The sequence below is a fragment of the Gobius niger genome (genome assembly GCF_951799975.1).
Source record: "Gobius niger genome assembly, chromosome: 14".
Taxonomy (NCBI): Eukaryota; Metazoa; Chordata; class Actinopteri; order Gobiiformes; family Gobiidae; genus Gobius; species Gobius niger.
In genome coordinates, this window is record NC_136865.1 from 2,750,001 (window position 1) to 2,770,663 (window position 20,663).

Below are 20,663 nucleotides of genomic sequence, written 5' to 3' on the forward strand. Positions count from 1 at the left end.
GCTCCGAGATGAGCCGCTGAGTCTTCTGCTCCTTGGTGGGCAGCGTGGCCAGACGTTTGCCGATGCACAGGAGCGACTTGACGAACTCGCGCTGGGGACGCAGGCGCTCCGGCTGACGGGGCAGACAGGGGCAGACAGGGGCAGCACGGGGTAGACAGGGGCAGACGTTTAATCAGGCTGAATATATACCGATTAAAGAAGTCACAAAGGGCATGATACACGGCCACCAGTTTCCCCAAAAATGAGCCTTTGACAGAAAATAGCAATCAATCAGCTAAGTCAGTGTTTCCCAACCAGGAGTACGGGGGTACTTAAGCACTTAGCAGGGGGTACTTGGAATTATTTCAGATTGTGAAACTGAAAGTGAGTGGAATTTCAACAATAATTTAAAAGTTAGTTTAAATTATTTTTTTCAATAAAATGTTTGATTTTGAGAATATTTTAGCTTCCTTTTGAAGATAACACACTATCAACTACTGAATAATCCTTACAGTAGGGAGTACTCGGAGGATCAGTGAACGACTCAAGAGGTATGAGACAAAAAAGGTTAGGAACCAGTGTCTTTGGTGCTAAGCTGTTGTTTTCTGGCAGTGAGTTTTTGTCAGTGTCATGCCCCCCTCGCTCAGGGTTAGTCGGGGACAGCCCTAATGATTCTCCACAGCAGATGAAAAGGCGTGTGCGCTCACCTCCTCGTGCATGTGCTCCACACGGGGGTTACTCCCGGTCCTCCGCAGGGCCGCTCCGTGCACACTCGTGGCCGTGCACGCGTCAGACTTTGAACGTTGATGAGTCCTACGGGACGGAGACGCCAGGAAGACGTCATCACGGAGGACCGGACCTAAAACACAAACCCCGTTAGAGACTCGCACACGCTGCCTTCCACAGTCACCGCCCGCACAGCAGCGCTACCTGTCCATCCAACTCAGCCTGGGCTCAACAGCTCCACATGTCCCCGTCCATCAGGACATGTGGTACTTCAGGACCATCCTACATGTTTCACACTTTACAGAGTAACACGTACGTGAGTGTGATTTTCACCAACTTACAACCTCTAGGACTAGCCAACATTTGTTTACCCGTGTCCTATACCCGTGTCCCCGTCCAATACCCATGTTTGTGTATTTTACCCGTATCCCTGACGTTTACCCGTGTCCCTGTCCCTATCCTTTACCCATGTCCCTATCCTTTACCCGTGTCCCTGTCCCTATCCTTTACCCGTGTCCCAATCCTTTACCCGTGTCCCTGTCCCTATCCTTTACCCGTGTCCCTGTCCCTATCCTTTACCCGTGTCCCTATCCTTTACCCATGTCCCTATCCTATACCCATGTCCCCGTCCTATACCCGTGTCCCCGTCCTATACCCGTATCCCTGTCCTTTAGTGTCTGTGTATTTTACCCGTATCCCTGACGTTTACCCGTGTCCCTGTCCCAATCCTTTACCCGTGTCCCCGTCCTTTACTCGTGTCCGTGTATTTTACCCGTGTCCCTGAAGTTTACCCGTGTCCTTTACCCGTGTCCCTGTCCTATACATGTGTCCCCATCCTTTACCCGTGGCCCCATCCTTTACCCGTGTCCCTGATGTTTACCCGTGTCCCTGTCCTTTACCCGTGTCCCTGTCCTTTACCCGTGTCCCTGACGTTTACCCGTGTCCCTGACCTTTACCCGTGTCCCTGACCTTTACCCGTGTCCCTGACGTTTACCCGTGTCCCTGACCTTTACCCGTGTCCCCGTCCTTGACCCGTGTCCCCGTCCTTTACCCGTGTCCCTGACGTTTACCCGTGTCCCTGACCTTTACCCGTGTCCCTAACCTTTACCCGTGTCCCTGTCCTTGACCCGTGTCCCTGACGTGTACCCGTGTGGTGTACCTGAGTCCGGGCTGTGGTGGCAGACTTTGGCGCAGCTCTTGTGGCAGCTTTGGTGGGAGTTGTGGTTGTTCTGGTTCTGGTTGGGCTTGAGTTCGTCGGACAGGATGAGCCTCCGGAGCTTGGTTCCTCTCGAGTGCCTCTGGGTGGAGATGTGCATGTCGCTGGAGTAGGCTCCCAGGAGCCACGCGGAGAGCAGGGAGAAGGTGATGCTGCCTCTGCACCGGTGCAGCTGCAGACGGTCAGGAGTCACAACATTTAGTGACACAATATCCATATCACAAGAATCCACAACACATCGAGAAACTGAAAGTGGCATTCTTTGAATTAGACAAAACCTAAAACGCATGGAAAGTTAAACATGTATAAAGTAAGTGAGCCAATATTATCGGCTGAAAAAATTCACACAGAACATCCTGGACCTCAAGGCATGAGCAATCGATCTTGGATGACTGAGAGCCGAGACGCAGGATGTTTTCTATTGGTCTGTGTCTTTAGTGGGCGGGACTTACAGATGAAGAAACAGGAGTGGAGTCAAATATAAACCTTGCACTGCTCGACTCACACTGGACCGATCGCTCAGGCCTTGGTGTTCAGGATTTTCTGTGGGAATGTTTCACTGCAAATTTCACCCTCTCTGAATTTCTATTGTTGAATATGAGGGCTTGACTTTTTCAAACATTTAATATTTCAAGGGTGAATTTTTCTATTTTAACATTTTTCTACAGCAAATGTTTCACTATGAATTTCGACTGTTGAACTAAAAATATTTAAAAAACAATACAGTGGATATTTTCAATGTGAATTTTTCATTTTGAATTTGAAACACTTTGAATTATGTGTTGAATATTCAGAGTCTGAAACTTGAGGACAAAAAAACATGTTATGTCAGTGTTAAGAAAAATTCTAAGCAGAAAATTCACAGTCATAAAAAAAAAAAAACATTCGCTGAAACAAAAAATCTTCCATAATATCCAGTTTGGAATGCCATCAAACAAGCAAAGTAAACTTGGGAACTGATTGGGAAAAACATCTAAATTAGTGAAAACCACTCGAAACCAGATAAATATCCTCAAATCAAGTCATTTAAACCCATGCTTGACATTTACTTTTTGTAAGCGCAAAAACACAGCAAAACTGAACATTTCAGAGTTTTATTGTAGACAGCCTAGGGCACCTGTGCAATATTCATGCGTCTACCAGCATCTGGATATGCCACAGCTGTGAGACAAAGGATTTAGACAGATATGGGAACAATATTGGAGAGAAATGAGTCTATAGTGTTGATATAAAATGTCTTTGAGTTCAGCGCATGAAGTGTTTCTATCTTTTTTCAAAGTGCCCTGTCCAGTGGATTTGAAGATGACTTTACAAACGTGTGCTCTCACCAGATATGGCCGTATGGCGTCTCCCACCTCCGTGTCCATGTGCACGTACATGCTGAGCAGCTGCGGCAGGTAGAAGTCGGAGTCGGCGTCGGGGAAGCTGAACAGCCGGTTCCCGATGTACGCCTGCACGCCCGGCTCCTTGGACTTGTACAGGTACGAGATGGCCATGGACACGTCGAAGAGCTTGGACTCGAACAGGCGCAGGAGCCAGGACTGCTTGGACTGGGAGATCTGCTCCTCCTCTTCCTCCTCGGCGATCAGCCAGGGAGTCCTCGCCTCGGGAACGGCGCTCGGGCAGGCCTGGGACGGGTCGTGGTTCAGCGGGGGTTCTGAGGAGTCCTGGCTCTGGTCCGAACTCTCATCTGACACGTGGTTCTGATGGAGCTCCTCGTGGAAGTCCTGGTTGGAGTCTTGGTCCGGACTGTGAGACCGACTCCGGGTTGGTGCTTGGTCTGTGTGGTTCTCGTGGGGCTCAGGGAGGTCCAGGTTTGAGTCTGGGTTGGAGTCCTGGTCTGAGCCTTGGTCTGCAGCCTGGTCTAAGTGGTTCTCGAGGGGGTCTTGGTCCTGGTTCTGGAGTCGGACTTTGAGGAGGACTTCTTGACAGGCCTTCAGAGCCACATCTGGGTCGATCACTGTGGAGACACACTTCATTAACGTTTCATATGAGAGTTTAGGATTGAATAGAAATCAATCTGAGCCAATGGGCATTGCGTGCGGCTCCCACGTGACCGCCCCACCGCCACGGGTCAATAAAGACCACAATGCATTGCGATACTATCATACTACCCTCGGAGGAGAACCCAGCTGGCAGCGACCCGAATGAATCAAAACACATGTTTTAATTGTGTGCGGCATATTTTTCATCTACAAACTACTTGAATATAAATTGTTGACAACATTGTTAGCAATGTTTCAAATTTACCTCAATTAAATGTTTGTTAATGATGATGTTAAAATGTATAAACCCATGGTCATATGCTCAGCTACATTTAATCAGTTTACTGTAACATCAGCCTGCCCAGGGACGACCGGTGGAAATGAGCATTTTTGCTATAACCTGGTACAAATGCATCTTTCCTTTAGGTCAATGTTAAATTGTGCACTGTCCCAGTTTAAATAAAAACACCATTAGCTGCTTAGCTTTAGCTTGAGCTGTTAAAAGAGCAATAACTTCCTCTCTCAGACAAAAATGCAACAATCCATTCCATGAAATCAAACGGATCTAACTGATATTTATCCATAAATATTCCACTGTCTCTTGAACTTGGTAGGTATTTATCGCAGAAATACATTATTCCCTGAGTTTAGCGACTTATTGTAGCTGTAGTCAATAATTCTGCTGGTGTTCCGGACACCCGGCTCACTCCGTTCTGCAGCAACAGTGTGCGTGATGGCACGCAGCGAGGAGAAAGTATAGGCAACATTGCATTTGACTAGAGTCTACTACAGTGGTCATCATGATAGCATCCGCTATCAGCAGTATCAGTATACTAGTTCATTAGGCTGCTTTTCCTGTAGAATTCTTCCAGGCCAGAATGCTGCTCTGGGAGCAGATGAAGGACCAGTGCATACCTGCAGCTCTGTATACATCCAAGCACTTGTTCTACTGAACGCCATGATGCATTTACAATATTTAGAAAATGAATTTTCAAGTTATACATCTGCATTCAGTGTTTGGTGTATCCCCTGTGGCCCTCACCTGTACCAGCCTCCAGGTCCGTCTCCATGGCGACGGGAGACGGTGCAGAGTGACGCGGTGGGAGAGAGACATCCGCCATCTTGGATTCACCTGAGAGAGAAAGACAGATTTATTTAGAGTTTTCAGTAAGTTGCAGTAGTGTGAATGGTTTCTCTGTTGTTTCATTGTCACTTTAGCAGAGCCGTAGGATCTTGTAATGATGAGCCTTCTCCGTGGCTTTGTTTTGGCCCTTTGTTTGCGTGGCCTGCTGTTTGGGGCCTCACGTTGTTGCCTCCTGAGATAACTTCACATCTAAGAGCGTTGCTAGCATCGGCTCATGATTCTCAGACCAAGGACCTTTCCCAACGACAAAATGCAGAGAATCCGTGCGACCCTTTGTCTGCTTCACATGTTGAAAGTCTGCTCGTCCACATACATATTACCAGCGTTGCGTCACGATCTATTTTTAGCTACTGTGAAAGACGCTCTTAGAAATGACAGGCACACGACGAGCCGGGGACAGAACACTCATAACAAAACATCTGCACATCGCCACCTTCTGCTCTGGAGAACGTGTGCGTTTGTACGGCTTTTGTAAGTCACAGCCAGCGTTACACTTTTTACTTTGAAGCCTTTATAGAAATGTAGTGACGTAGAAAGTATGATATTTATCTTTCAAATGTAGTGGAGTAAAAGCAATATGTTCCCCACAATAAACAACACAAGTAAAGTACAGATCTTTATAAACTGTGTGGTACTTAACCTCTTAACCCCCGTCTGAACCAAGTGCATTTTCTCCAGTACGGCTTTACCCAACTTCTTTCAAGACGCTTTTAGATTGGGGTAATGCCAAACTGGAGAAAATGTCCTCGGTTCAGACGGGGGTTGAGAGGTTAAGCCAATATACTACTTCACTTGTGGGGGCTGGAGGTTTCGGACCTCTCTCTCCGATATCTCAGCCTGTTGTAGTCAGATGATGAACCTATTCCCACATGTAGACCCTCCTCCCCCTTCCCCATGGCCATCACTGATGACATCACACTTAGCAGTGAGCCACACCCAAGTCATGTGACCAAACAGCTGCAGGGGCCACATCTGGAGCCAATATGAGCATACAGAGACACTGCGGTACACAGCCTATAGGGAGGTACAGTTAAGGCTGTGAGTGTTTGGACAGTGACCTACATTTGTTCTTTTATCTGTTTTTCTTCACGCTACAGTTCTGTGGTTGATATGGACTGAAAGGGCAGACTCTCAGCTTTGATTTGTGGTTAAAAGAACTGAAAGAGACTTAGACTATCCTGCCCCAAGACCACTTTCTGGAAAAAGATTCCTGGAATAGTTTTAGGTTTAAAACCATGGACTCTACGCCCATTTTTGTATCTTTTTTTATAATTGTTTTCTTGCAATCCTAATAGTTTTTATCCTATCCTAGGCTGGGTATGGTTATTTTTTTCTCAATGCCAGTACTTTAATGATACTTGGTTTTACTTTTTCCAATACCTATACTAAAATATTTGTCGTCTAGAACCAGAAAACAGAACAATAATGTGTGGAAGAAATGTATAATATTGGGTTCATCTCTAATGTTAAGAACTGTGCGAAAAATGGGGAATAATTTGGGGGGAAATTGTGAGAAATTGTGGCAAAATTAAGGAAAGATTGTGTAAAAAAAATGTGGGATGGCAGGAAAAATATTAGAAATAAAAAATTAGGGGGGGAAATGTAGGAAAAAAATTGGGGAAAATTGTGGCAAAATAAGGGGAAAAGAAGGGAAAAATGGGGGAGGGGGGGGAATTTGAAAAATATTTTTTAATAAACAAATAAAATGGTCTCTAAAGTTATACATATTTGTATATACTGGTATCGTTTAACGGTACGCAGCCCTAATCCTAGGACTACGGATGGAAAGTAGCCCTGGCTAAATCTGGCACATTAACACAAAGTAAGTCTCCAAATAAACAAGAAAAGCAAGTCAAGTAAACCAGGGAATACGCTCGGATTAAACACGTGCCAAAATCATAGACATAGCCCCCAAACTGAGAGCTCTGTCAAAAACCAACAGGACACTGGCTCCACGCACTAGTCTTGCCGTATTGCACATAATCGCTTAAACCTGAAAGATAAATAACAATAATTTACCCAGGACTTTTCCTACATTGTATTATTAACACTGTGCAGGAGACTGAAGTTTCCAGGTCAGAGCAACATGATCCTGAAACTTAAAACGGGACCAAAACAATGAGACTAGGTTCAGTCCAGGGTTAGACCTCACTTTCTGGCCGGGGACGTGGTCAGGGCAAAGTGTGAAATTTATCTATCACTTTGCTGACAGGGAGAGATAACAACAATAACCTGTTAATTACATCAACGTATAGTTAATACAATGTTTCCATATGATCTTATTTTCTCGCCCATAGTCTAAAAATGGGCTGCAGAATAAATTTGTATGAAAAATTATACCTGTATCGTAAATGCACTATACCTGATATTTCTTGAATACAGAAGACGTTTTTCGGCCGCTCTGAGAAACGGTGCAGTGTTGACATGTTGGTGCAAATGAACATTGGACATTTTATACAAATCAATCAACTAAACATCAGATTTGGGCGGAGAATATTTTCCCTCGTTCTCCGTTTAAATGAACGGGCTTCGCACTCGACCGGAAGTGTCTGTACAACGGAAGTGCCGAGACAACGCAAAAAGTGGCAAAAGTGGGCGGGGCTGAATAAGGCGAATAGAGTTCGGGAAATTCCAGTTACCATGGAGATCCGCCATATTTGCAGCTGTTAGCATACATTTCCATTGACTAACATTAGCTAAAAACAGTATAAAAAGTGGATAAAAAAGCCGTGGAACAACTCCGTTAGCTGTCGAGTTACTGCTGGTAAATACATCTAACTCCCTGTGGTGTCCAACTGTTGTAATCTGAACGATGACTCCAGTATTTTAACTTTCAAAATCTCCATTAGTTTACAATTGCTGCCAATCCCATAATGCTTAGCGATATGACATCACATTCCCGAACTACATACACTGATTTAAAATAACTAAATGTAAATCAAATAATCAACCTTTAATAACAACTAACGATGGAACTGCCACTCTTTTGGAAATGCAAAAATACTCAAGCTACAACCAAGTCCTTATAGTTCAAGCCCTAAAATAAGTTCATATACGTATATTTTTTATTTCCTTTATGACTATTTGAAACACCCAAACTTTAGTCGAGCATAAAAGTGCAGCAAAAAAAAACAAAAAAACCGGCAGACTTGACTCGCTATGTTTTGTGTTTCTAACATATGCTACAAGTGCTAGCTTAATTATGCTAAAAAGCCGCTACGCATAATTATTAACGTTACTTTGATCAGCCTCCTCCGGGCATGACCGCTAGCTTATGCATCAGGTAGCGGTTTGGGACTTTGGCAGCTAGCTTTATTTATTTTGTTATATTCCAACAAAATATTACAGAAAGCAACATTTAAAACGAATCCTTTGAAGCTTTGCCTATATGTGAGTGTTATGAACGGTTTCAAGTGGACTTTCCGTGCTCACAGACACACGGTGAGAGTTAGCTCTTCGTAGCAGCAGATGTTCTGTTCACACATCTCTGATCCGAGGCGGAGCCGCTCCCTGCGATGACAACAAGCCGAAGAAAACTGCATCCACCGCGGCCGACAACAGGCACCGACAGCCGCTGAGTAAGTCTCCGCCTGAACCACGGCGACAACACGCCGAGAACCGAGCAACAACATCAAAGTCTTCCCCCGGATCCTCCCCTGGAAGCACGCCGTGAGCGGAGCACTATTCCCGGGGAGCGCTGCAGTCCTCACGCCCCCGGTGGTGGGATTCCCTAAATGTTTGGCATTTCGTTCGGGGAAAATACCGCTGTACAAACGTCAGAGAAACGGCTTAAAAGTATAAAACGAAACCAAACCTTGTCCCTAATTATTTTGTTTACACCTTCTGAATCAGAGGGGAAGTATTTATGTAAGATTCAAACCACTCATTTTTTGTCAATATAAACACAGTATGTCGCATAATAAACACTCATATCCCTCATTTATTTCTAAAGTAAATCTTTATCACTTAAAAACAGTCAAAGTCATATTGTAGTTACAATCAGCCCAAACATAAACAATCACCAAAGTGCATCCAAGTGCAGTGCAGTGGCATCCTCCTGCTACACCAGCCCCACTTGGATGAAATGCCTGGGGTATAGGGACGAGGCCCACTACCCGCTGCTGCGTCCCCTCCGGAAACTCCCCTTAACACACCCCGCGGACAGAGCATCAAACCCGGCTACAGCACACCAAGACCCCACCGATGTGGACTCGAATGTTCACCGTGGACCCACAGCTACGGACAGTGGTGTAAATACGGAAACAGCACCCCCCGAGGAGGAGCGCACTTACCGGGCTGTTGAGGCTGGAACCACCCGCTGCTGTCCCGGACCACACCGCGGCCTTGGCTTCAGTGGCTGATCCGAGGAAAGGGCCAGGTTTAGTCCCGGTCTAGTCCCGGTTTAGGTCGTGTTTAGATCGGGTCCATCTGGGTCTTGCTTTGGGCCTGGTTCGACACGGATCGGAGAGACTTTAAAGCAACAGTGACGCAATATCCGTCAACACGCGTCAAAGAGCGAGAGCGGAGCTTCCCGGAAGTCCTTCAGCAATAAAAATCATAGTTTCTAGAGGAAAAAGTCCATCCAGGTTTCATTTATGAATACAATTTGTTTGAGCTAAAAATTATGAATTTATTTGTTTATTTGACGGGGACCTGAGCCAAATTTATTTTTCTATTTATTGGTGTATTTGGTCGGGACAGTGCATGTTAACATGGCTCTCATGCATGTAAACAAACCTTGGGCTAATTTCCATCCGCCATCCCCATAGACTGTTAAAACACACTCACATTCATCCTGGTCTATTGTACATGTTTTTAGTAATGGGAAACCGGAGTACCTGGAGGAAACCTTCACAGACACGGGGAGAACATGCAAACTCCACACAGAACGGCCCTGTCCAGGTGTGAACCAAACCTGGGACCTTCGAGCTGTGAAGCAGAAGTGCTCTCCGCGGTACTACGTAAAAGCTTCTTGATAAAAGTGTCAAAATGGCCCCAAAAATGATCCGTAAAATAGGATCAAAATGCAACAACAGAGTGACAAAACCATGGCAAAAAATATATATCAAAAAGTGACAAAAAAGCCACAAAAGAGCAGCAGAAAAGTGACAAAGGTTGAGAATGCAACAAAAAAGCCATGAAAAAGTGATGAAAAAAAGACAACTTTGGGTAAAGCCAAACCTGGAAAAAATGTGCTCGGTTCAGGCAGGGGGTAAGCGGTTAAAGTGAGAGTCTGTAAGTTTGAACGTTTTACCCCCACCTGAACCAAGCATATTTTCTCCAGTTCGGCTTTACCCAAATCTAAAAGCTCCTTAAAAAAGCGTCAAAAATGAGATGAAAACGAGGATAAAATGCAACCAAAGAGTGTCAAAACGTGACAAAAAAGTGACCAAAGCGTAACAAAAATATGTGACGGAAACGTAACAAAAATATGGGACGGAAACGTAACAAAAATATGTGACGGAAACGTAACAAAAATATGTGACGGAAACGTAACAAAAATATGTGACGGAAACGTAACAAAAATATGTGACGGAAACGTAACACAAATATGTGACGGAAACGTAACAAAAATATGTGACGGAAACGTAACAAAAATATGTGACGGAAACGTAACAAAAACATGTGACGGAAACCCAACAAAAATATGTGACGGAAACGTAACAAAAATGTGTGACGGAAACGTAACAAAAATGTGTGACGGAAACGTAACAAAAATGTGTGACGGAAACGTAACAAAAATATGGGACGGAAACGTAACAAAAATATGGGACGGAAACGTAACAAAAATGTGTGACGGAAACGTAACAAAAATATGTGACGGAAACGTAACAAAAATATGTGACGAAAACGTAACAAAAATATGTGACGGAAACGTAACAAAAATATGTGACGAAAACGTAACAAAAATATGTGACGGAAACGTAACAAAAATATGTGACGGAAACATAACAAAAATATGTGACAAAAAGCGATGAAAATGTGACAAAAACACAACAAAAAAGTCACCAAAATATTTCACAAAAACAACATGATGATAGCGATGATAACGCAACAACACAAATTCTAAAAGGGATGAAAATGTGTGACTAAAACACAATAACATAGCGATGCATTTAGCTTAAAAAAGTGACGATGACAACGCGATTAGCTTTCAAATGAGGCGTTACACTGGCCTATAGGCTGAACTGGAGAAAATGTGCTCGGTTAAGGCGGGGGGTTAAGATGTTAAGTAAAATCTTAAATGTCTGTACATTTATTGATCATTTCTTAGTAGGCTTTAACCTCACCTTTAAATACATACATCCTCTGTGTACAAATAACTCGCCTTTGAAATCGACCTGCTTTGATTAGGTGAGACTATTTAGCTTCCACAAATATATTACAACGACTTTGTCCAGACTAATGTAATATTGTGCTACTGTTTTTTAGTTGGAATCACGACTGTGGTTTTATTGTGAAATCTCACACTCCTCACTTCCTGTTTGCGGCGCTTCGCTTTTGACCAACTCTCTCCTCGTTTTGGTACTGTTTCCGACACACACACACACACACACCCCTTCCACGCACACCAGCACCACCGCCTCCGCCAGCGCTCCGTTTACGCACATCACCTGCCGACGTCAGCGCGCTCTGCTCGGCTCCAAGAAGGAAGGAGATTCTATAAATGGACCAAATGTGGAGAAGGAGGAGGATGAGGAGGAGGATGCAGGGCTGACTCGAGCTGTCAGGTTGTCCCTGTATGTCGGGGATTCCCTATCAACCTAAAACATGCACAATAGGTACGCCTAACCCGGGTCTTGGTGCAGATAGTTAGCCTCTTAACCCCCGCCTAATCCGAGAACATTTTCCCCAGTTCAGATATAAAAGCTTCTCAACTGAAAGCATCAGTATAATGCCTCATTTGAAAGCTAAGACCTACAAAACTGATAGTAGCCTTTTTCATCACATTGTCGCCGCATGTTTGTCATGTTTTTGTCATTTTTGTTGCTTTTTTATAGTTTTTTTGTTGTGTTTTGATGGAGATAAGTATTTATATTTATCTGAGGTTCGAGAGCCGGACCACACCTCCTATACGCCTCTTCTGGCCACCAGCCTATTTAAGCCCCCCGTCTACGAACCTCGTCCTCTCGTTCGGAGTTTCCGGCCCCACCCTCCCTCCCTTTTACTAATATTCTTCTGCTTTTCCTACAGGTAGGGGGACGAGAGCCCGTGAGCTTCCCTCACCGAAGCCCCAAAACGTCAATACCCGTTCTCAATAAACGTTTTTGTACACCATATCTGAGGTCGTGGTCCTTGTGAGCCAATCGCTCTTTAGTTCTCCTGTTTTATGGTAAGACCTTTGTGCATAATTTCAGAACCATTTTATTGACATACGTTTTTTTGGTTTGGAATCTGTTGATTTTTGTCTGTCAAACATGCTCCCTCTGAGGTACTAAACATGAATGTCCTGAATAAATCAGCCCCATGCCCCTCATACAGCGCCCCCTGCTGTCACAGTTCAACACTGACAGGTTTAAGAGCTTCACACACAGGATTATAGACCAGACCTTTTTTTTAAAGAAGAGCATATGAGCCTCAGCTTTAGTAAAACCAAACATCAGTCGACTTCTATTCCATGATTGAAACCTTTACAATAATAGAAGAAGAAGAAGAAGAAGGAGAAGAAGAAGAAGAAGAAGAAGGAGAAGAAGAAGGAGAAGAAGAAGAAGAAGAAGAAGAAGAAGAAGATCTTTATTTCTATAGCGTCTTTCACAGACAAATCGTCACAAAGCGCTTTACATGAGACATTTGTACATTCACTCCATACTCAGTGGTGGGAAACTCTGTTTGTAGCTTCAGTTTCCCCTGGGGGAGACTGACAGAAGCGCTGTTGTCGCGACTGCACACGTCTGCACCAACTGACCACCACCATACATTCACTCACACACATCATTCATCCTGGCCTATTGTGCATGTTTTTAGTGGTAGGGGAAACCGGAGTACCTGGAGGAAACCTACAGACACGGGGAGAACACGCAAACTCCACACAGAGTCCTGGTCCTAGTCCTGGTTTAGACCTGGTTTAGTCTTGGTTTAGTCTTGGTTTAGTCTTGGTTTAGTCTTGGTTTAGTCTTGGTTTAGTCTTGGGTACAAAGTCATGTGAGTAAGCCTTACATGCCTATGGGTCCTTCAACCTGCTGGGCCCTTGGGCTTAGCCCCTGTAAGCCTGTCATATAAAAACACGTTCATAGTCTTCATTGAATAAATGATCAATATTAATTTAAACATCCTTCCATTATGTTAGCAATATGATACATAAAAAAGGTCAATAACTCTTTTTATAACAACATTTATTTTGAGAAAAAAAATACACACACACAGAAATGCCCCATCCAGGTGGGAATCAAACCCAGGACCTTCTAGCTGTGAAGCGAGAGCGCTAACCGCTGCGCTACCGTGCTGTAAATTTATCATCTTTATTAATAATAAAGGTATAACCAGTGCTTCATTTGTAAATGATAGTTTCAGAAACCCTTTTGGTCTGAAGTGATGGATTGGGGGAACAGGCCAAAACAGTTGCCGGAACACTCTCATTAAACTCCATTATTTCAGATCAAATCTTTGCCGGATGCTCCTAAATATTTCCCAGATCCTTTACCCTGAAAAACTGAAAATTGGGGGAGTGCGTTCCTCCAAACGTGGGATCAAATGAAGCACTGGGTATAACTATTGGCTATTTGAGATTTTTTTTTTAACATAAAATATAATTTTTCTTAACCTCGACCTGAATTGAGCACATTTTCCAAATCTAAAAGCTTCTTGAAGAAAAGTGTCAAAATAGTGACATAAACGAGGATGAAATACCAAAAAAAAAAAAAAAAGCAACAGAACAGTCATGAAAGAGTGACAAAAATGCCACAAAAAGAGGAACAAAAAAGTGACAAAAAGCGATTAAACATGGCAAAAAAAAAGTGATGACAATGCAACAACAAAGCGAGGAAAATTATCCGTTTAGATGAGTTTTGTTTTGGTATAGCGGCATTGGAGAAAAAACTCTTGGTTACAGTGCGGGTTAAGATGTTAAAGCAACATCGCGTAACATTTCACCCAAGAAAGAGAAAAAAATCCAAGCATTCATTTTATAACAGCTGTATTTATTTTTGTCGAAAAACACGTAGAAAATGACCAAACGAATGTGGGTTTGCTGTGAGGAGCTCACCTTTCTTCAGACCAGACTGTACATTTACTGTGAGAGACGTCTCTAGCTCGTCTCCATGGAGATGTTGTGTAAAGGCAGCCAAATAATATATATTAAATACATTTAAATAGGTCCATTCTTTAATGAAACACTCCAAAATAGACTAGGCTGGTCTTGAGGAGCAGGTTTTGTATTGGCAACAGTGTAGTTCAAAATGTTACGCAGTGTGCCTTTAAAATATACATTGGCCTATATATCAGTTATCGACCAACCCACTTCATATCGGTCGGGCCCTGTTTTACTGAAATAAAGGTGGTGGTTCTAGGTGGCGCTGTGCTGAACGGACCCTGACCCTCGACTCTGTTTGACTTTAGTTCACTCTGGACTCTGGCCTACACCCACACACCGAGGTCAGACCAGGACGGAGACCGGACTTTAAAGGGACGTGGAGAGCGAGGAAAGAGCAGTATCTAACATGAGGCTGTGTGTGAGTGCCGTTCTGCTCCTGGGTTTGGCCCGGACCTGGACCGGAGCTGAGCCAAGTCCGGATCCTGGACAGGAGGACTGCAGCAAGTTCAACGCACCCGTTTCTCTGAAGGACAAGACCCCGGTAAGAAACACCAGCACCACCACTGACACGACCACAAGAACTTCTATTGTTTTAGCCCAACAGCGAAGGAATACAATAACCAGTGAGGGGCAAAAGTGGCTCAGATGGTAGAAAATTGACAAATATTGTACCTCATTATATTGTTATAGCCGACATCACGCTCATGTTTTTGAAGATTGTCACCACTACACTGCTACTACTTTTCCTTCTCTGTTTTTATTGAGATCCAAGCTGCTTCTAACACTCCTGATCCTGGTCCAGGTCCTGGGCAGGTTCCACTTCGTGGCCGGCTTCACAGATAGCCCCCTCTACAAGACTGTCCTCGGAGTCACCTCCAGCTTCTGGTTCAACGTCACCGACACCCAGACCGGACTCAGACTCAGCCAGTTCAACAAGATGTGAGTCTGGACCAGGATTAAAGTGGGACCGGACCAGAACTGGACTGAGACCTCGGTAAATAAGCGTGACCACTGACTAGTTGATTGTGTGATTTGCAGAAATGGAACTTGCGTCCAGTCTAGAGCCAACGCCACCATCAGTGGAGACACGGCCACAGTCCTGAGTAAGTCAGCGTTTACTCCTGGTTTAAACCTGGTTCAGTCCTGCTTTAGTCCTGGTCTCTGTGTTCCAGTGCAAAACATAACCAGTGAGTTCCAGTTCATCAGCTCCGGCAGTTCCTCGATGGTCCTGGACATCAAAGCCACAGCTTCTGACATCAGCAGCTTTGTCCAGAAACTTAACCTGGACCCGAAAGACTTCAGCCCCGACCTGAACGCAAGCAGCTTCTACCTCATGAGTAAGATCCCAAAACCTCAGCAAAACCGCTTCAGATCCACCTGGACCTCACAAATCCCCCGTCAAAAGAACTTTAGATCTACCCAGATGTATACCGGGGAAACTCAGAAAATTAGAATATTGTGAAAAAGTTCATTTATTTCTGTAATACAACTTAAAATGTGAGGCTAATATAATAGACTCATGGCACCAAAGTCACATGTCAAGCCTTTGTTATAATTATGATGATTTTGGCTTACAGACCATTTTCAAAATATTTTAAATGTATTTGGAGATTTTACAAGCTGTGCCACAATTACCAAAATTGTAACAAATAATAAAGGCTGGATATATCTCACTTGGCTTAGACCTTGTTAAAAAACCCAAATTCAAAATCTTTGGAGATCAGAATATTGTGAAAAGGGACTATATTGTAACCCTAACCCTAACCCTATCATTGACAAAAGCCTCAAAAGGTCATAGTAAAAGAAGTTGGATGTTCTCAAAGTGCTGGATCAAAGCATATAGTTGACATAATGTTAAGTGGAAGGAAAAGTGTGGGGGTGAGCGCAGTCTGGAGAGGACTGTCAGGAAAAGACCATTCAAAAGTATGGGGGTCCTTCACAAGGAGTGGACTAAGGCTGGAGTCAGTGCATCAAGAGCCTCCACACACAGACGGATCCTGGACATGGGCTTCAGATGTCAGGTTCCTCTGGTTGAAGCATCCTGGTCTTCCATAACACCTCAGCAGTGCCACAGGCTGAGAGCATCCATGCCACACAACCGCATTAAGGCAGTAATTCAAGTAAAAGGGCCCAGACCAAGTACTAAGCACATATGATGATTATAGATATAGTTTTTAGAGGGCCCACATTTCTCTGTTTAAAATCCTTTTTTCATTGATTTCATGTAATATTTTAATCTTCTGAGATTTTGAATTTGGGGTTTTTACAAGCTGTGAGCCATAATCATCCAAATTAAAACAAACAAGGACTTGACATGTCACTTTGCATGAGTCTATATCATATATTAGTTTCACATTTTAAGTTGTATTACAGAAATGAATTAACTTTTTACAATATTCGCATTCCGTGTTTCACCCCTAAAGCAATAAGCACTCTGCATAGTTATGAGGCTGCTCCACCACTGCTCTTAAACAATAGTGTTGATCCGTTGTGGAGTTTAAAATGAGAGTCAACAGTGACGCCAAGGCTGAACATAGTCTTTAAGATGCACGCATTCATTAAGAAGAGGGCAGCACTCAACGTTTATGTATTTGAGTAACAACATCATCCAAACTCAGGGACTGATCAAAGCTCGGGGCTGACTGATATGCATTTTTGGGGTCCGATACCAGGTTGGCATGGTCAATAAAGGCACATGGAGTTGCCATGTGTACGTGCGGTAATGCGCGGTATAAATAAAGTTGCCTTGCTTTGCCTAGATAGCCGATATATAGGCCAATATTTGAAGTAATTTGATTTGATGTATTTTTATTAATCTGCAAATTAGCCTATAGTTAAACATTTATTATTTTGATATTTATTATTATTATTTTAAAGGTTTAAATCATAGAAATATGTCTAATGTGGGATGTGGGTTTTCCGAGGCCGAGGTCGATCTGCACCGACAATATTTTTAGGCACATTTTAAAAAATGTCAGTAGATTCCAAAACTAAAAACGGTAAGTCTCTGTCTCTAATGGTTCCGAAATTATACGCAAAAGTCTACAACATAAACACATATAAAATGGGTGCACAAACTTGTGTACAATTTTTGCCGCGATGTTTCATTTTAAAGCTCTGACTGAACTCTTTTCAGTGCAAAAATAAATAAATATATTGATTCTGGAGATACCTGGCCTTTTTATCGGTTTTGGCCGATAGCCGATATTGAAAATACATAATAAAAATAATAAATGTAACGACCAAAACCTAGACCATGTCTCTAAAGGCCGGTGTCTGTATCCGTGCTGTTACAGTAACACAGCTGTTGGAAAAACGTAGAATAAAAATGATGCTATAAGTCATAGACTATTTACTTTACTTGGCCATGGGAACGAAGCTTACAAGCAAATGTGCGCAAATGTTCCACTTTATTTTACACTACTTTTTTTTAATTGTCGGGACAGTGTATGTTAATAAACATACAAGGGACTCGTGCATTTAAACTCGCCACGCCAGATCATAAAAAAAACTATTTATCACAAAAATGAGTACTCCATAGTGGTAGAGGTACAATATATCATATAAATGCCTATACTTTACTATGGGATGGCTAAAATAGCAGGATACAGATTCTTTAAAACTGCATAATGCAACTTTCTGTGATTATAAAAGTTTTTATTTGTGTGTATTTGACCTTTCAGTGACCCGGTGGCTGTATGGTGGCCAGCATGCTGCCTTTATTTTCCATCACAATGGCCTCTGTGATGCTCAAGGGTCAATTGTTTCACAAAACAATTTTTTCACAATGCACCTTTAAGGGCAGGGTAAGAGTTTATGTCTTATTACATTATGTACCTCCAAACTAAGTACTGATACATGTCATTCCATTGAGTATAACCCAGAGATTGTTACAGCACATTACATTGTACCAAATTTGGCAGCTACAATGTACCAAAGGTAGTGTAAAATAAAGGTTACCAAATGTTCAAACATACAATAGGTTAAGGCTAAGGCAGATGGGAAAAACCGGCCCGGATACAGCCTGCCAAGCAATTTAATCCGGCCCACCGCTGACTTTACATAAAAATGTACTTTTTTTGGACATTTTCTGCGGCGCAATCACGTCCTGGTATGTTGGCGCCGTGACTACCATCACCTACCAGAGCGGGCTCAACATGGCTCTGCCTCTGACAAATGGAGTCCGAGGCTAAACTAAGAAAACAGGAGGCGCATCGTTGGACAGAATGACACAAACAGACAAACATAAGGACCGCGTGCATCGTGTTTTTAAAGTCTGCGTTAAGGATTCACTATCGCTCAGGCAGGACCCCTCACGGGCCACAGCGCATTATGTCTTCAAAGTATAAACGCAGCGACTTCAAGCAAGGTAGGGACAGTCGTGAATGTGTTGGCTGAGCGGATGAAATAGTGTAATTCTAATTATAGTTGCGCCAATAAGTTTACATACCCTGGTGAGTAAAGAACATGAATGAAAACTTTTTTTCTCTCATGGTCAGTGATGTTGTGAAGCCATTTATTGTGAAAAAAAATGTGTGAACTAATTTCAAATCACCATTACAAAATAAAATACCAAAATGACACAGTCAAAAGGTTTACACACCCCAGTCCCTAATACCGTGTATTGCCCCCTTTAGCATCAACTGTCAGCTCGGAGTCTCTTATGGTCGTTGTAGAGAAGGTTCTGTATATAATCCAATGTTGAAGCGGCCCAGTCGTCTTGGCAAAAAGCCTCCAGGTCCTGTAAATTCCTCGGCTGCACTTTTTATCATAGGCCTTGTTGACAACAAGGCCTATGGCCTGTGGGGTTTCTGTGAAGACCTTCCTCCCCTGTAGCCTTTGGCTTGTTTAGTTTCGTTGTAGACCTGTTTCTGGCCTGGTTTACATATGGTTTAGTACTTGGCTTGATAAGGCTAAATATTTACATAGAATTATATTCCTACAAAATAACAGTATCAGCTATTCAAAATACACAATTGAGTGCAAAGTACAATTGGATTAAGTTGAGCGAAATAAGTGTGAGTTATTGTTGGTGCGGACCTCTATTCGGTGAGCGGCACGGTAGTTCAGCGGTTAGCACTGGTGCTCCACAGCTAGAAGGTACATGTACATAGGCCAGGATGAATGTGAGTATGTTAGAGAGTGCACATGGGGGACGACGGATGGAAATTAGCCCAAGGCTACAATCCGGTGTGGTGTGTTTACATGCACTGTCACCACCAAATAAACCAATACATAAATGAATAAAATATTCAGGCTTCTTATGTGTTCTTATGAGCATGAACTTTATTGTCCCCATAGTGAAATGTGTCCCCTGCATTTACCCCATCCTGTGATGCCGCTGGGGCGACCGGTCAGAAGCAGTGGGTAAACTGCAGACCAGTGCCTGGTGACCCATCTCCAGAGGTGGAGCCAGGCTAATGGTCAGAATCACTTGGCTGAAGCATTCACCAATTGTGCATGTTTTTGGTAAATGGGGGAAAAAAGAGAAACTGGAGTCAAATAGCCCAAAACATTATCCTCTGAAGTGGCATATCATGGTTTAGTTTAATCACACGGTCTCCTGTCTCTACCTCAGACTCTGACAGAACGTTCTCCCATTTCATCCTTGTTTTCATCACATCTTTGTCACTTTTTAGTCACTCTTTTGTGTGCTCAGTTCAAGTGTGGGTTAAGAGTTAAAGACATAACAAAAGGAATAATACAGGGCCACCAGGTGGAGCTGTTTCCCCAATAATGAGCCCAGCCCGGACAGAGGAGCGATCAATAAACTCGCTCATATATCTTTAAATACAATATAAAATAGTTCCTGATCGTCTTCTGACAGTGAGTTGATGTGTCAGAACAAATAAGTTTGAATCCCAGCTCCTGAAGGTGCCCAGTGTCGTGTCCTTGGGTAAGACACTTCACCCGACTGGTCTCCAGTGTCTGCGTGCTCTGGTGAATGAATTAGAGAGTGAATGGGAGACTGGTTCCTTACTGTAAAGCGCTTTGGGTCTTGTCAAGGTAGAAAAGCGCTATAAAAGATGAGACCATTTACCATATCTTCCAGACTCCGTCTACTCCAGTATTTTTTACTTTCACCCAAAGGGCACACAGACTCTGTAAAAGGTCCCGGGTGTTGCCCCCATCAATTCTAACCAGGAATCTAACATTAGTTTAGCAATGAGTGCCATCCACATAGACCTTTATTGGTGTGTTTTAAACATATTTTAAGTCTGCCAGAACGGCTAAAAAGAGAGAAATACTGTGATAGTAAGAGCTTTTCTTCCCCCTCAGCTCGGCCACGCCCGCTTGTATCCCGCTGTCTAGAACTATCAAAACAGATTCTTATGGTGCAGTTTATACCTGTCTGCAAAGAGG

At 43.3% G+C, this 20,663-nt stretch overlaps 2 protein-coding genes across 2 annotated transcripts in view; one reads left to right on the forward strand and one right to left on the reverse strand.

Moving 5' to 3' along the window:
* The window catches only part of LOC306973616 (phosphatidylinositol 4-kinase beta-like), a 21,807-nt gene extending 12,243 nt beyond the window's left edge, over window positions 1-9,564 (reverse strand). Inside the window, exons 1-6 of the mRNA XM_079570583.1 lie at window positions 9,343-9,564; window positions 4,949-5,038; window positions 3,250-3,881; window positions 1,865-2,093; window positions 687-838; window positions 1-112 (exon numbers count right to left, since the gene is read on the reverse strand). The exon at window positions 1-112 is cut by the window's left edge and continues 116 nt beyond it. Coding sequence (XP_079426709.1) covers window positions 1-112; window positions 687-838; window positions 1,865-2,093; window positions 3,250-3,881; window positions 4,949-5,027 — 1,204 coding nt within the window. The 5' untranslated portion in view covers window positions 5,028-5,038; window positions 9,343-9,564. The remainder of the gene's footprint in view (window positions 113-686; window positions 839-1,864; window positions 2,094-3,249; window positions 3,882-4,948; window positions 5,039-9,342) is intronic.
* A 5,142-nt stretch (window positions 9,565-14,706) lies between these two features.
* Window positions 14,707-19,636, forward strand: LOC306973427 (uncharacterized protein; the record flags this gene model as incomplete). Its single annotated transcript, XM_079570350.1, has 5 exons — window positions 14,707-14,841; window positions 15,103-15,239; window positions 15,339-15,403; window positions 15,473-15,637; window positions 19,602-19,636. The coding sequence occupies 5 exons, from the start codon at window positions 14,707-14,709 to the stop codon at window positions 19,634-19,636; spliced, it is 537 nt and encodes a 178-aa protein (XP_079426476.1).
* Window positions 19,637-20,663: the final 1,027 nt, after the last annotated feature.